Source organism: Engystomops pustulosus, chromosome 1, assembly GCF_040894005.1.
Source record: "Engystomops pustulosus chromosome 1, aEngPut4.maternal, whole genome shotgun sequence".
In the NCBI taxonomy this organism is placed as follows: Eukaryota; Metazoa; Chordata; class Amphibia; order Anura; family Leptodactylidae; genus Engystomops; species Engystomops pustulosus.
Window position 1 is genome coordinate 48,264,938 of NC_092411.1, and position 14,357 is coordinate 48,279,294.

At 43.1% G+C, this 14,357-nt stretch overlaps 1 protein-coding gene across 4 annotated transcripts in view; it reads left to right on the forward strand.

Annotated features, from left to right (window-relative positions):
* CAST (calpastatin) overlaps positions 1–14,357 on the forward strand; it is a 120,348-nt gene that overhangs the window by 13,795 nt on the left and 92,196 nt on the right. For 2 of the 4 annotated variants that reach the window (XM_072139879.1, XM_072139889.1), the window contains exon 2: positions 6,039–6,126. In XM_072139879.1, coding sequence (XP_071995980.1) covers positions 6,085–6,126 — 42 coding nt within the window. In that variant the 5' untranslated portion in view covers positions 6,039–6,084. Of the gene's footprint in view, positions 1–5,945; positions 6,127–6,439; positions 6,589–14,357 lie in introns of those variants that run through there. The other 2 variants (XM_072139896.1, XM_072139906.1) reach the window with 2 other exon arrangements.

Below are 14,357 nucleotides of genomic sequence, written 5' to 3' on the forward strand. Positions count from 1 at the left end.
AACCTTTCCCCATTAGTAACAGAGTTAAAATAACTCCTAGATACGTATAACCTCCCCCATATTTCTTGGATGGGAAGGAAAGATGTTCTTAAAGCATACATACTTCCCATATTGATGCTACCAATCTTGATTCCCAACATATTTTTCACAGAAATACGGTAACTGTTTTCACATTATTTTTGGAGAGGAAAGAGACCCAGGCAGGCACACACACTTCTCACCCGCAAAAAATGGAGAGGCGGACTTGGCCTTCCTGATGTGCAAATGTACTATTTGGCTGCGCATGCTTCAAGGGTGGTAGAGCTCAAACAGCGAACAGATGAGGTGGACACATTGGCAACAACTTGGGGAACCACCAAGAGGTACCTCCAAAGTAGGGCATGAATACCCCCCTTCCCAATGGCATAGTCCTGTCTATGTTTAAAGTGTGGAATAATATTAACCACAAGCTTAAGATCTCACCGTACCCCTCACCATTGATGCCAGCTCCCATGACTGTGATGGACAAATGGATGGACACCCCAACTTGGTAGACAAAATACGAAGACGTGACTGTTAGGGAACTTTTACAGAAACTATACTCAATTACGGACAACGAACTTAAGGACAGAACACAGGGGCACAATTCATAAAACTACAACTCAGATCATCGTGTTGAGCTTTTGTTAAAATATTTGGGGCACCAAAGGAACACCCCCTTCTGGACATAGCGGTTGCGGTAGGGGCACCAAAAGCTCCAACGATATCTTATCTCTACGATAGCATAGGTACGGCTAAGGCTCCAGATCATCCTCTATATATTTCGTCTTGGGAGAAGGAGCTGGGGGTGACACTACGAGAAGGAGAAAATATGGATACTGAAACATCCCTATGGTTTTTCCCGATGTGTACGTCTTCAAGAAAATCACTTTAAGTTACTTGCACGATGGTATAAGACAGCAGACTTATTGCATAGATTGGGTCTGCATGAAAATGGGTATTGCTGGAGATGCGAAAAAGAAGTCGGAACACTCCAACATATCTGGTGGACATGCTCAAAATTCCAAGACTTTTGGAAAAAGGTGCAAGACATGATTAGCATGGTATGCTGCACTACCCTACTACACAATTGACTCTCCCACTGGTGTGTCTGGGGGTATCCACCTATCATCAACACGCTTAATCACCCACTTGATCTCAGCAGCAAAGGCTCTGATTCCCCTATATTGGAGGCAAACAGACCCTGTCCATCCCCTCATGGTAAGGAAAAGTTTCTCAGTTAGGACGAATGGAGGAACTCTCCAGCTGGTCTTCCCATACACACTCTCAAATCAGCAAGATATGGTCTTCTTGGAGATGGTACATGGAAGGAAAATCACCTCCTACCCCAAACAGTGCCAATTTAGGGGACCCCTAAGGTAAACTCAATCTTGCTACCCAACCCTCGAGCTAACACTTTGACCTAAGGGGAAGACACAGAGGTGGTGTGCTATAGACACTAGTGTGAAATTAATACAAGCGTAATATTAACACATAAAATGGATGAGAGATCAATGAACGGCTATAGGGAGCAGATGCAGCGTACTGCATCCCTCCCCACAGCCCCATTGAGCGCATACGTCTCTTGGCAGGAGGGACCCGGTGATGTCAATGTTAGGACAGTGACATTACTGGGGGAACACCCTGTTCACCAGCAGCAGCATGTACACCCTTCCCCCGCACATTAAAGGGCAGGGGCGGTCCCCAGGTGACATATCCCACTGTATAGATCCCACTGGCGGAATCCTCCTGACGTGTCCTTACAATGTATGGCACATAATGAGGTGTGAACTCAGTCTATGTATTATATGGTCTCAGACATTGGTCACCTGGTTCTGTATGTTTGAAAAAATTATTTGGTCAGCACAAACTTCACATGATTGTCCTTTCAGTAATGGGACCATCCTATTTGACCAAAGACGTGTCTTGTGTGACAGGTATTTGCTTTTCCTGTTTCACCATCTACAATGTTCATGAAGAAAAAGCTTATTGCCCTAACAAAACAGAATGTGGCTAAATCACCTAAAGGGAAATAGCTAACAAGGTATTGGGCATAGAGATGAAAATCTGCTTAACAAACCTGTCAAGCAACATTACACAAGTATACAATGCCCTTTCTCCTGACAAAAGCTGTAAAACTGTAACAAATCATATGCTATATACTAGGCAGGAGCTGATTAAGACTGTCATGGAACCTGGGTTGTATGACTATTACAGCCCCTACAAGTTTGGAATTCACTTCCTATTGGGGAATGGATGATGCCTCCTTTCTGCCTTCTTTCAGGCCTCTAATGCCTCTTGAGTGCATGTATATTAAGAGAACCTATGTATGAGGATTTTATGAGTGGAAGGTATTTCTGAGTATAAAATTTGGTTGGTGGTTTGGGTGGCAATGCCTGTGACCATGCCTGTGAGATGGTGCAGTTGATGCAAGGAGTCTCTTCTCCCATGCTCTGCCATGCACTATGAGAGAAGATCCAGACATTAGATCTGGATCCTATATCCCAGTGCACAGCGACCATGTGACGCCCCGCATCACCTGCACTGGTGGTGGCAGTGTGTACAGGTACATGCTGTTATAGAGATCAGTATCTTAAAGAGACAACGGCACAATTTATCAAGGAGGGAATACTTGGACTGAAGATCCCTGGCAGGAGTCCAATTATTCTGTCCCCAAAGGCAGCCCTGCAAGAAATTTCCATTTATATTACATCGCCAGCAGACATTTGAAATAGAGGGGTTTAACTTATGTAAAAGTTCATGGTACCATGTCATTAATATTTAATACTGATTTTCTACAGAGAGAGCTTTTCTACAGATAACCCTCCAAATAGAGACCGGTAACTCCCTACCTATCCAATGTTCCCATCTATGCATATACAAGTGTTCATGGTTATGGGGTATTCACAGTGTAAGAGAACTTTATAAATATCAGAATATGTTCATCGGATGCAGAGCGTTGCATCTATATTTTTTGACACTTTTACTGTGCAAAAGTTTTGCTATCAGGACTGGTTTACAATCCAAAGTTTTCCCTATGTGACAGTAAAAAGATGTATGTGCTGTATCTAGGGTGAATAAGGTTTTAATTTGATAAACAATGCTACATTTACTTCTTATTGACTTCCTAGACAGTGATTATGCAGCATGCTACAAGTTCCTGAAAAAAAGTATAATTGTGGTATCAAGAATCATGTTACTAAATTAAGTAGTGATAACGAATTCCAAATTCTGCTATTTGGCCAATTCTGCCATATTGATAGCTTAAATCAACTCCATCCAGGATGAGAACATTGTGAGTTAGCTGCAGCAGAATCAATGCCAGTTTACCCATAAGGATTTACATTAGCAGCAAAGCATGTTTTTTCCATAGACTTTGCTTTGAGTATCCCCAGCTTTTCAATAGTGTGGCCAATATGGTCACTCCATCCACATTGGTTTTTTAGAGGCAACCAATAGATATCACTTACTGCATTTTTTGGACTATAAGGCACACCGGATTATAAGGTGCACCATCAATAAATGGCTGCTAAAACCTCTAGGTTCATATACAAGGCACACCGGATTATAAGGCGCTCCTGATTATAAGGATGAATGACCAGCAGGTGGCAGACCTGTGCTCAGTTCAAGGCAGCTGTTGTCTCTAAGTATGGTTTACATATAAGGCGCACTGGACTATAAGACGCACCTTTAATTTCTGAAAAAATCAAAGGATTTTGTGCCTTATATTTTGAAAAATACGGTACCTTGGTACCTTGAATTCTACAACAGCCAGAGACTTGCCTAGATTTTAAGCATAACTTGCTTTAGATGAAATTATACTTATGGTAGATGCCATATCACTTGCCTGCAGGTAGCCTAAATCTTTCGGATCGAGACTCCTCCATCATAAACTGATTTGTAAAGAGCTATGGAATACGATGGTGCTATATATATAAATGCATATTATTATTTTTATTATTTTTGTGCAGCCCTGCATTTTTTTGTGTGCCTAAAAATGTGTAATTTATATGTCAGAAAAATGTAATCGATATTTCAATGAATTCCCCCAATTGTGTTTGTCATTGAGTATAAATAATTCCCATGTTTCTATTTTTGTGATGGTGCAAATGCTGTGCATTCTACACGGAGAAGGTAGGCAGCGCGTCACTTCCTAACTTTGTCCACTAAGTGGCAGCAAAGGACAATTTCACAAATAATACTTTACTTTTAAAATTTTTACAAAAAACTACAGTGAGGAACCTGCATCTTATGTTTCATGTGAGTGGGACTCTTGGGCACATCCACATGGCTTGTTTTAATATGGATTCTGATCTGAAACTCACATGAAATCAATGGAAATCTGTGTTGGTCTTTAGAGGGTATAGATTTGTTTCCATGCATACTTGAAATCCATGATGCAGATGTCCAAGTCATGGAAAAAAGTACCTATTTAAAGGGCCAGTTTGGGACCTACAATTAAAGGCCTACAAGTGCTGCAGTTTATAATCCTATTCATTTTACTGGGAGATGATCCAAAATAGCCCAAGCAGACTACTACACAGTGTATGAAGCTGTCTGCTTCTGGTTTCATACATTTATCAAATATCACCTGATCATTGTAAGGTCTAGGCATTGGATCTTCAGTTAATAAATAGGTAAAGCGTGTATAGTATAGTGGTCAGAACATATTACTGTAGATCAACTCCCATTTATTTAAAAGGGAGCTAAATTGCAGTGACTCTATTCTGCCACTATAAAGAGAATGGTGCTGTCTGATTCCTTTTACAGCTGTTTTGTGGGTTTGCTGGGTAAATTAACCCCTTCTGATGTGAAGGACATATACTATGCATTGGGTAGCACAGAAAAAAACCCTTTACAACATATTGGGGGTCATTTACTAAGGGGCCGATTCGCGGTTTCCCGACGTGTTCCCCGAATATTTCCGATTTGCGCCGATTTCCCCTGAATTGCCCTGGGGTTCTGGCGCACGCGATCGGATTGTGACGCATCAGCGCTGGCATGCACGGGACGGAAATCGGGGGCCGAACGAAAAGCCGATGGATTCGGAAAAACCGCCGCATTTAAAAAAAATAATGTGTTGCGGAGCTTGCACTTACCTTCACTAGGAATAGGCCGGTGAACTTGAGTGCGTTCCGATGCTCTTCAGCGCAGCAGCGCCACCTGGTGGACGTCGAAGGAACTGCCTTAATGAACCCCGGCCGGACCCGAATCCACTGCAGAGAACGTGCCGCTGGATCGCGAATGGACCGGGTAAGTAAATCTGCCCCAATATCTGTCAGGGCAATTTATTGTATTGTAGTGGATTATAATATAGGTGGTTTGGGTAATAGCCAAAGCCTTTTAGGAAGCCCACGGTCACCCAAATTTTATACTGAAAAGGACCTTTACCCATGAAATCCTCATACATCTGTTCCTGCTCTGAATACACATGTACACAAGAGCCATTTCAGGACTTTTGAAGGTCCTTCAAAGGTCCTGAAACTGTAGATTGAAAGTTCCTCAAATCTTTAAATGGTCAAAAACTCCTTTTGGACCCCCAAGTTACACTCCATGATGTCCATGTGTGTGGCACTACTCTTTCTGTTGGTAAAGCTTGTATCCCCCCCTCACCCCATCATGGTGACACTTGCCAGGCTTGTGTACACACTACAGCTCAGCGGCAGAGGGTGCCAGTCACACCAAGGAATGCTGTCCTATCTGTCTGACAGGTCTCCACAGCACTGTCACACCCTGCTCCATAGAGAAGGTATAGGGTTAAGCTACCATAACACTAGGTCGTGTCTATGTTTACATCTATCGCTTATTTCATAATTGCATTTAAAAAAACCGCTACGTGTGAACAGCGGTGTAATAAATCTGAGGTAAACAGCAGGCAGAGCCGTGACAGAGCCTGGGCAGAGGCAGCCCCTTGGCAGTAGGACAGCAGCAAACTAAGGAGGGGCCTCGGCTGTAGGAAAAGCTGCTTCATGCTGTAGGAAGTCTATGTCCTCTGACTTTTTTTGTGTATTTTGCTGCAGTTCACAGTGCGAGTGACGAGAAGAGCGGTCGGAGCTCTGTGCTGACATGCCAAACAAGGGGAAGAAGCCCGCCGGAGGTGCCAAGGGGGTAAGTGCAGAGCCTGAGGGCACTATGCAGGTAACGGGAGGGGGCAAGTACATGTTTCCACAGTCACAATGTTTGTACGGTTGAAAAAAGACATATGTCCATCAAGTTCAAGCACAGAGTGAGTGATAGAGCAGGGCGGCGGGCATCCCTGGGCGCTCCTCTCCTGCCCTGTGCTGCTCGGCAGGTCTACTATAGATATATATGTGTGTACAGTGCAGCCTGACACATGTGAGGGAGGGTGAGGAGGAGATGCTGCAGCTTGCAGGGTGTGGTGCTGCTGTCTACATTCTCTTATACTGAGTTAACCCCAAAACACAACCCTCCCCGTGTCATGAAGCAGAGGGCAGGGCTCTGCCCACATCACTCCCCTCAGCCAGAGGTGTCTGCTCACAACTTCTACCTTATTCTAAGGAGTGACCAGAAACTCTAACCATGGCATTTGCGAGCTGGTGGTACGCTACTGTGAGTACATTGTCCTGTGTGTGGGGGCAGCAGGTGTGCCATGCAGAGGGGCAGCACATAGTGGGCACCTCCCTTCCATGTAACAGGGAGGGCTCTGAATTCTTCTCCTGTCTCAGGGGAGCTCCATCCAAACTTCCCAAGCAGCTATGTGTTACATTGTATGCCAGTGTAATCCTGGACGCAACATGATACTAGTGGCTGGCACCCTCCTTGGCAAAGGCAGCTGGCAGCGTGGTGTTATGGGCCACGATTTACTGATTTAAAGGGGTCCTACAGACTGTGTTTATTTGCGGGGATTATCTTTAATGCTTTGTCCCTGGCATTTAGGAAATAGTGTATCCCCTTTAGCTCTGATCTGCTCACACCCATTTTTTATATGACATTTTAGGACACCAAAAAACGCCTTAAGGTGTACCACCGCCTTTATTTGTGAGATGTCTTTATATTTTGGGGCATTCATAAGCCAACCAATCATCACCAAGATAATAGGGCCTAGCTTTACTGTCACTTTAAGATTCAGTGTCTCTGAGTTTATCCTTGCTCTGCAAGACACAATACACATCAATGGATTCTCCTCAAAGAATCTGTGACTTCTCTCTGAACAGTTGAATGCAGTCTATTGTTCTCTGTTATCAACCATTTCAGGTGGGAAGAGAATAATGTACCACTAGAAATGTTTACTGACATGTGTGAATGTATAAGTGATTGTATTGATAAGATCTACTGTTGTAAGTGTCCGCTTAAGTTCCCCTGCTCCTTTAAGAAAAAGGTAACTCTTAAAATACCACTGACATTCTTCTTCTTTCTTATCAGATGTTTCAGTTTTGGTTTTAAAATGTCAACTTTTGGATCACGGTTGTATTTTGCAAAGACAACCCCTTTGTTTGAAATTCTGCATGTTAGTAGAATAATGTAGATAGTGATTTGTGACCATTGCTGGGAAATGTAGCATCTCATGACAGGCATACAGATAAGAGACCCACCTTGTAATGTGTCAGGGGTCTCAAAAAGCTGAGGGATCACAGACCTCCCCCTGTTATAGCCATAATTCCTGATTATGCTTTGAAAAATTTTATTTTTGTAATGAAATAGCCTCTTTATCTGATTCCTGTAAGGTCTATGACTCTTTATTAGGCCACATTATATTAGAGGTGCAAGGTCTCAAGCAAACTTTGTTTTGTCTGTGTGCAGGGCCGGTTCTAGACAAAGTGGGGCCCTGGGCAAAACTAAAAGTGGGGCCCCAAAATATAACTATTTTATGACCAGTCACAGTCAGTAAGAGGCTCCCTTTAGTATGGTAAAACAAACTGTAATTTTGAAGAATTTTATAGGAGATAGATCATATTGAGATTGATGGGCAGCACAGTGGCTCAGTGGTTAGCACTACAGCCTTGCAGCGCTGGTCAACATCTGCAAAGAGTTTGTATGTTCTCTCTGTGTCTGCGTGGGTTTCCTCTGGGTCCTCCAGGTTTTCTCCCACACTCCAAAAAATTACTGGTAGGTTGATTAGAATGTGAGGCCAGGGACCGATATTTTCTGAGAGCAGACACTTGCCCCATTTCCAAAATTGCATGAAAGAGTTTATAGACAGAGGCGCCTTCATGCAATTTTGAATCAAACTGAAACATTTAATAAAAAATATTTAAAAATTGACTTTGATGGCAAGAAATTTGTTCCAAACAGAAAATATTTACCTTTGCATCTCCTAAATGTAATAGATGGACATGTGTAGAGTTCACAAATGTGCCCTATTGATATGTTCACATAAATAAATCCACATAATATCATTAAAACTGTAATAACTAAATATCTGCTTTTCAGCTACAAATTTTAAGACAGTCACAACCTGCAAAATATAGCAATAAAACAGAATAAAAAGTAAAAGCGCCATAAAACCTATAGAATTATAAACCTATAGAATTATATAAACCTATAAAGCAGACAACCAGACGATGCATTTGGCAATTAACATTCAAAATTTCCTCTCAAATATGTAAAATCCAGAATAGTTATATAAAGAAAATATAATTTCCTACATTCACACTGCTGTTGCCCGTCCGTACCGTACCGTAGCGGGCAACGGCAGTGCATGGGGAGAGGAGGAGGAGGAGGTGAGCGCAGCAACTACTATCACAAAATAAAAGGCAATAAGAGAGAAAGTGTGTTCTTAGATAGTTCTGCATAGAGAAGGGTTAAAAACTTGAATATTAGTTGATATTATCCCTTCTCAAAATGTAGTAACATATAAAGTGAATATTTCCATTATCTGTGAGGTGCAGCAGCTCCTGTGTGCAGTGATTTCTCCCGCAGCCTGATGGCTAAGAATCTGGAGGGGGCTACATTTCGGGGGGCTGTATCTCTGGCTCTGTGAAACATAGAGCCTCACTTCTTTATTGCTATGAAAGAAGAGAGTCTCCTCTTTTATATGAATCTAAATTTGTGTTTCTAAGTGTCAGGAAAACGGAGATATTAACTGTTAAACTGCCATTGGGAGTGATTTTTATATATAAAAATGGCACCTGATATTCTCACTTTAAACCTGAATATCTCTGGATCCATAGCACCTAGAAACACAATTCAAGATTCATTTGAAAGAAGAGATTCTATTGCCTACCCATAGCGCCGGCCCTGTCTGTGTGATATCCGTTTTTTTAACTAATCGTACACTGACATATATGTATCAATGGACCCATGCACATGTATTTTTATGGATTCATGTGGCTATTGAAAACTCGGAGCAGGTCCCGTTCCTGCCCCTTTTTGTGGCAGTCTACAGAAGTTTATGGGAACATAAATAATGCAGATGCCAGATGGATGTCATCCGTATTTGTGGATCTGTTTTTGTAGATACATAACTTGGCAATGGATAACACACTGAGAAAATATTCACAAAATATTGACAAAGACAGCTTAATGTCAGTTATTCTTTTGAGATAGAAACCTATTGATCTGTGTCCTATGTGTTTCTTTATCACAGATGATGGTTCTGTAGGAAAGCATGTTCCATTTTTGTAGGCCCAACTAAAGAGCATTATTAGGTCTCTCACACTTCTACAAGTAGATGACACTTTTACACGGGAGTGATAAATATATATTTTTGTTAAAGCTTATTTGTTGTTGATGAAAAAATTCTACTTTTGTAAATGCATAAAATGCTTGGTAGCGGAGCTTATACTTAATGGGACAGATCTATCATTAGGCGAGGGCTTACTCCAATTTTTTTCAGTGTCTTAGGAGCTCTACCAGGGGCCTAACTACAAAGATAGCAGCCATAGCAGCTGCTACGGGGCCTGTAGGGTTAGGGGGCCTGGCCACCCGACTTATACACTAAAGAATGGAGGAAGTGCACCATTATTTACAGTGTATATGGTACTGTTTGTGTGTTTATACTGTACATATGTGTAAATATGGTGTGTATATATTAATATGATGTATATATACTATATGTGTGTGCATTTGATGTTATATATTGTATGTAAAAGTGTATAAATGTATATATCAGTGCATATATACTTGAGGAAGAGTGTATAAATGTGTGCATTAATGTGTGTGATTGTATAAATACTGTACATGTGTGTATACAGCTATCTATATTTTTTTAAGGGGGGTTAGGGGTCCCATTCAGGAGTCTGTTATGGGGCCTATTCCCTCCTATTTACGCCCCTGAGGTCTTATTTTAGTGGCTTAGACAGTTTTTTTTTTTAAGTGTTTTTATTTTAAAACATAAGCTGTTTAAAGAGGATTTGTAAAAATTTGGCGCTACAAGTTCCTATGTTTATTTTTTTGGCAGGAGTGGAGTGGATTTGTACCTTAATTTGTGACTTCATAAATCTGTCTGCCATATCTGGATTTACTTGATAAATCCTCAGTAACTTGTCTGAAGCAAAAAGTGGAGTAAAGTTTGTCAACTCTCAAAAAAAAACTTTAATGGTTGACCCTCTGGATTGATGGTAGAGATTGGCATTACTAACCATTTTTATGGTTATTTGTTCAGATTTATCATGGCAGAGGTGTTCAGCCTCTGGTAAGACCCTTTCAGGTGGGATCACAACCAAAGACAAGACAAAGTTTGTTAATAAATGATTTGTAAAGCGCTAAGGAATTTGATGGCGCTTTATAAATAAAGATTATTATTATTAAATTTACAACCCTGAAAGCTTACTATCAAATCCCAGCGTAGCCCTATCCTGAAGCGGATGGCTGCTATAAATAATCATTCTCTTATAATGTTTTTTAATTAGTTTGAGGACATAGCATTAAAGCCTTTGCCTATATTATGTAAAGTAAAGCGCTATGGAGATAAGTAGTTTTTAAAGTCATTAAATATAATTATAAAATTGCTAAACGCAATTATCATCAGCGTCATTTTACTGAGCGATTCTAATTTAAAGTGTAATATTATGAATAATTTTTTAATTATCAGGTCCCTCAGCGTCATCTTATTGGACGGTATGTTAAGACTTGAACTAATGAAGTTCTAGTGGCGGATCATCCAGTAGTAATAATTTGATGTTGGTTCTAGTTAAATGATATATTTGTTTAAAGGGGATGTTACAAATAATACACAAAATCAATAAATGAGAAGTTATGCATTTTTCCAATATACTGTATATGCTTGATTATAAACCGACCCGAGTATATGCCGAGACCCCTAATTTTACCACCAAAACTGGGAAAACATATTGACTCGAGTATAAGCCGAGGGTGTATTATACAGCTAGCCAGCCCCCATGTAATATACAGCCAACCCCTGTAGTATACAGTCAGCCCCCTGTAGTATACAGCCAGCCCCAAGTAGTATACAGTCAGCCCCATGTAGTATACAGACAGCTCCAAGTAGTATACAGTCAGCCCCATGTAGTATACAGTCAGCCCCAAGTAGTATACAGCCAGCCCCCATGTAGTTTACAGCCAGCCCCATATAGTATACGGCCAGCCCCCATATAGTATACAGCCAGACCCATATAGTATACAGCCAGCCCCCATATAGTATACAGCCAGCCCCCATATAGTATACATCTAGCCCCATATAGTATACAGCCAGCCCCCATGTAGTATACAACCAGCCCCAAGTAGTATACAGCCAGCCCCCATGTAGTTTACAGCCAGCCCCATATAGTATACGGCCAGCCCCCATATAGTATACAGCCAGACCCATATAGTATACAGCCAGACCCCATATAGTATACAGCCAGCCCCCATGTAGTATACAACCAGCCCCAAGTAGTATACATCTAGCCCCATATAGTATACAGCCAGCCCCCATGTAGTATACAACCAGCCCCAAGTAGTATACAGCCAGCCCCCATGTAGTTTACAGCCAGCCCCATATAGTATACGGCCAGCCCCCATATAGTATACAGCCAGACCCATATAGTATACAGCCAGCCCCCATGTAGTTTACAGCCAGCCCCATATAGTATACGGCCAGCCCCCATATAGTATACAGCCAGACCCATATAGTATACAGCCAGCCCCCATATAGTATACAGCCAGCCCCCATGTAGTATACAACCAGCCCCAAGTAGTATACAGCCAGCTCCCATATAGTATACAACCAGCCCCATGTAGTATACAGCCAGCCCCATATAGTATACAGCCATCCCCCATATAGTATACATCTAGCCCCATATAGTATACAGCCAGCCCCCATGTAGTATACAGCCAGCCCCAAGTAGTATACAGCCAGCCCCCATGTAGTATACAGCCAGCCCCCATGTAGTATACAGCCAGCCCCATATAGTATACAGCCAGCCCCCATATAGTATACATCTAGCCCCATATAGTATACAGCCAGCCCCCATATAGTATACAGCCAGCCCCCATGTAGTATACAGCCAGCCCCCATATAGTATACAGCCAGCCCCCATGTAAAATACAGCCAGCTCCCATGTAGTATACAGCCAGCCCCCATGTAGTTTACAGCCAGCCCCCATGTACTATACAGCCAGCCCCATGTAGTATACAGCCAGCCCCCATATAGTATACAGCCAGCCCCCTGCAAAGGGCATAAAAAAATTTAAAAAACGTAATACTCACCCTCTGGTGTCTGGATCATTGGCGGGAGAGGCTCCCGATCTTCGTGTGGTTCCCGGCAGCTCCTCTTCTCTCTTGTTTATTCGCTCTTTTCTTCTGATGACATCACAGCGGGGACGCCGCCGCATCATAGTGTGCACCCGCCAGCAGATCACATGGACGGAGCTGCCGGGAACCGCACCAAAGATCGGGAGCCTCGGGCCAAAGATCGGGACCCGCGCAAATGATCCGGACACCGGAGGGTGAGTATTAAGTTTTTTACTTTTTTAATTGACTTATAAGCCACGGTGAATTTTTTCAGCACATTTTTTGTGCTGAAAAACTCGGCTTATACACAAGTATATGGTACTTTCTGTATCAATCCCTTGTGGTTTTCTAGATCTCTACTTGCTGTCAATCTTAAGCAAGCTTCATTGTTTACTTCCTTTGGATAGGAAAAGTTAGACAATTTTCAAGTATAATTTCTTATTATAGTTTGCGATTTATCATAAGTGTCTGAGATCAGAACTGGTCTAGTTGTTCTAGTTGTTCAGAGCTCAGTTTTTATTTGACCACAACTGTTTATAAAATGAAAGCTGAGCTCTGCTTGGTTTTTATGGGTGACTAGAACAGTTCTGCTCTCAGAAACTTCTGACAAATCTCCCCCTAGATCTCTGCTTGATGTCATTTTATAGGGAGCTTCATGGTTTAATTCCTGTGGATATAATCGCTCCATGATTATGTGATGTCACACAGGTACACATCTCATTAATTTCACAGAAAGTAATCAGAGCTGTGTGATATAACAAGCCATGCACCTGTGTGACATCACATGACCATGGTGCGGTTTTATGCACAGGAAGTAAACAATGAAACTCCCTGTAGAATGACAGCAGACATTATTCTACAGAGAAATTATCCAGAATTATCTGAAATCTTTTTATCAAACAAATGATACATCCCCCTCCGGGGCCTAGCCTTTTCTTGGGGCCTGGAGGCAGCTGGGGCCCAGAATACCGGAGTGGCTGGCAATAGCGGCCTATGGCGCGCTGATGTCACGGTCACCGCATACCTCCCAACCGTCCCGTTTTTGACGCGACAGTCCCGTTTTTTGGGCTCTGTACACGCGTCACGGGTGGTTGGGAGAATGTCACGGATCCCCCCCCTCTCCCCCGCTTTGTCCCGCCTCCTCCTAGCCCCGTAGATAAGAGCTGCAGAGCAGCGGAAGCATCGGAGCCAGGAGGAGGCGGGACCAGCCCCTGCTACCTCCTCACATGATGAAGTCATGTGAGACTGTAGCTCCGCCCCCGTCTGGCCCCGCCCCCTCCGCGAGTTAAGTCGGAGCCCGGGAGAAGGAGGTAAGAACCTGAGAGGACCTGAGAGGACAGGGGGCTACAGGAAGAGGCACTGCAGGGCACTGTTGAAGGCTGCTGGGGGACAGGAGGAGGCTACTGGGGGACAGGAGGAGGCTACTGGGGGACAGTGGAGGCTAATGGGGGACAGGAGGAGGCTACTGGGGGGCAGTGAAGGCTGCTGGGGGACAGGAGGAGGCTACTGGGGGACAGTGGAGGCTACTGGGGGACAGTGAAGGCTACTGGGGGACAGGAGGAGGCTACTGGGGGACAGGAGGAGGCTACCGGGTGACAGTGGAGGCTACTGGGGGACAGGAGGAGGCTACTGAGGGGCAGTGAAGGCTGCTGGGGGACAGGAGGAGGCTACTGGGGGACAGTGGAGGCTACTGGGGGACAGTGGAG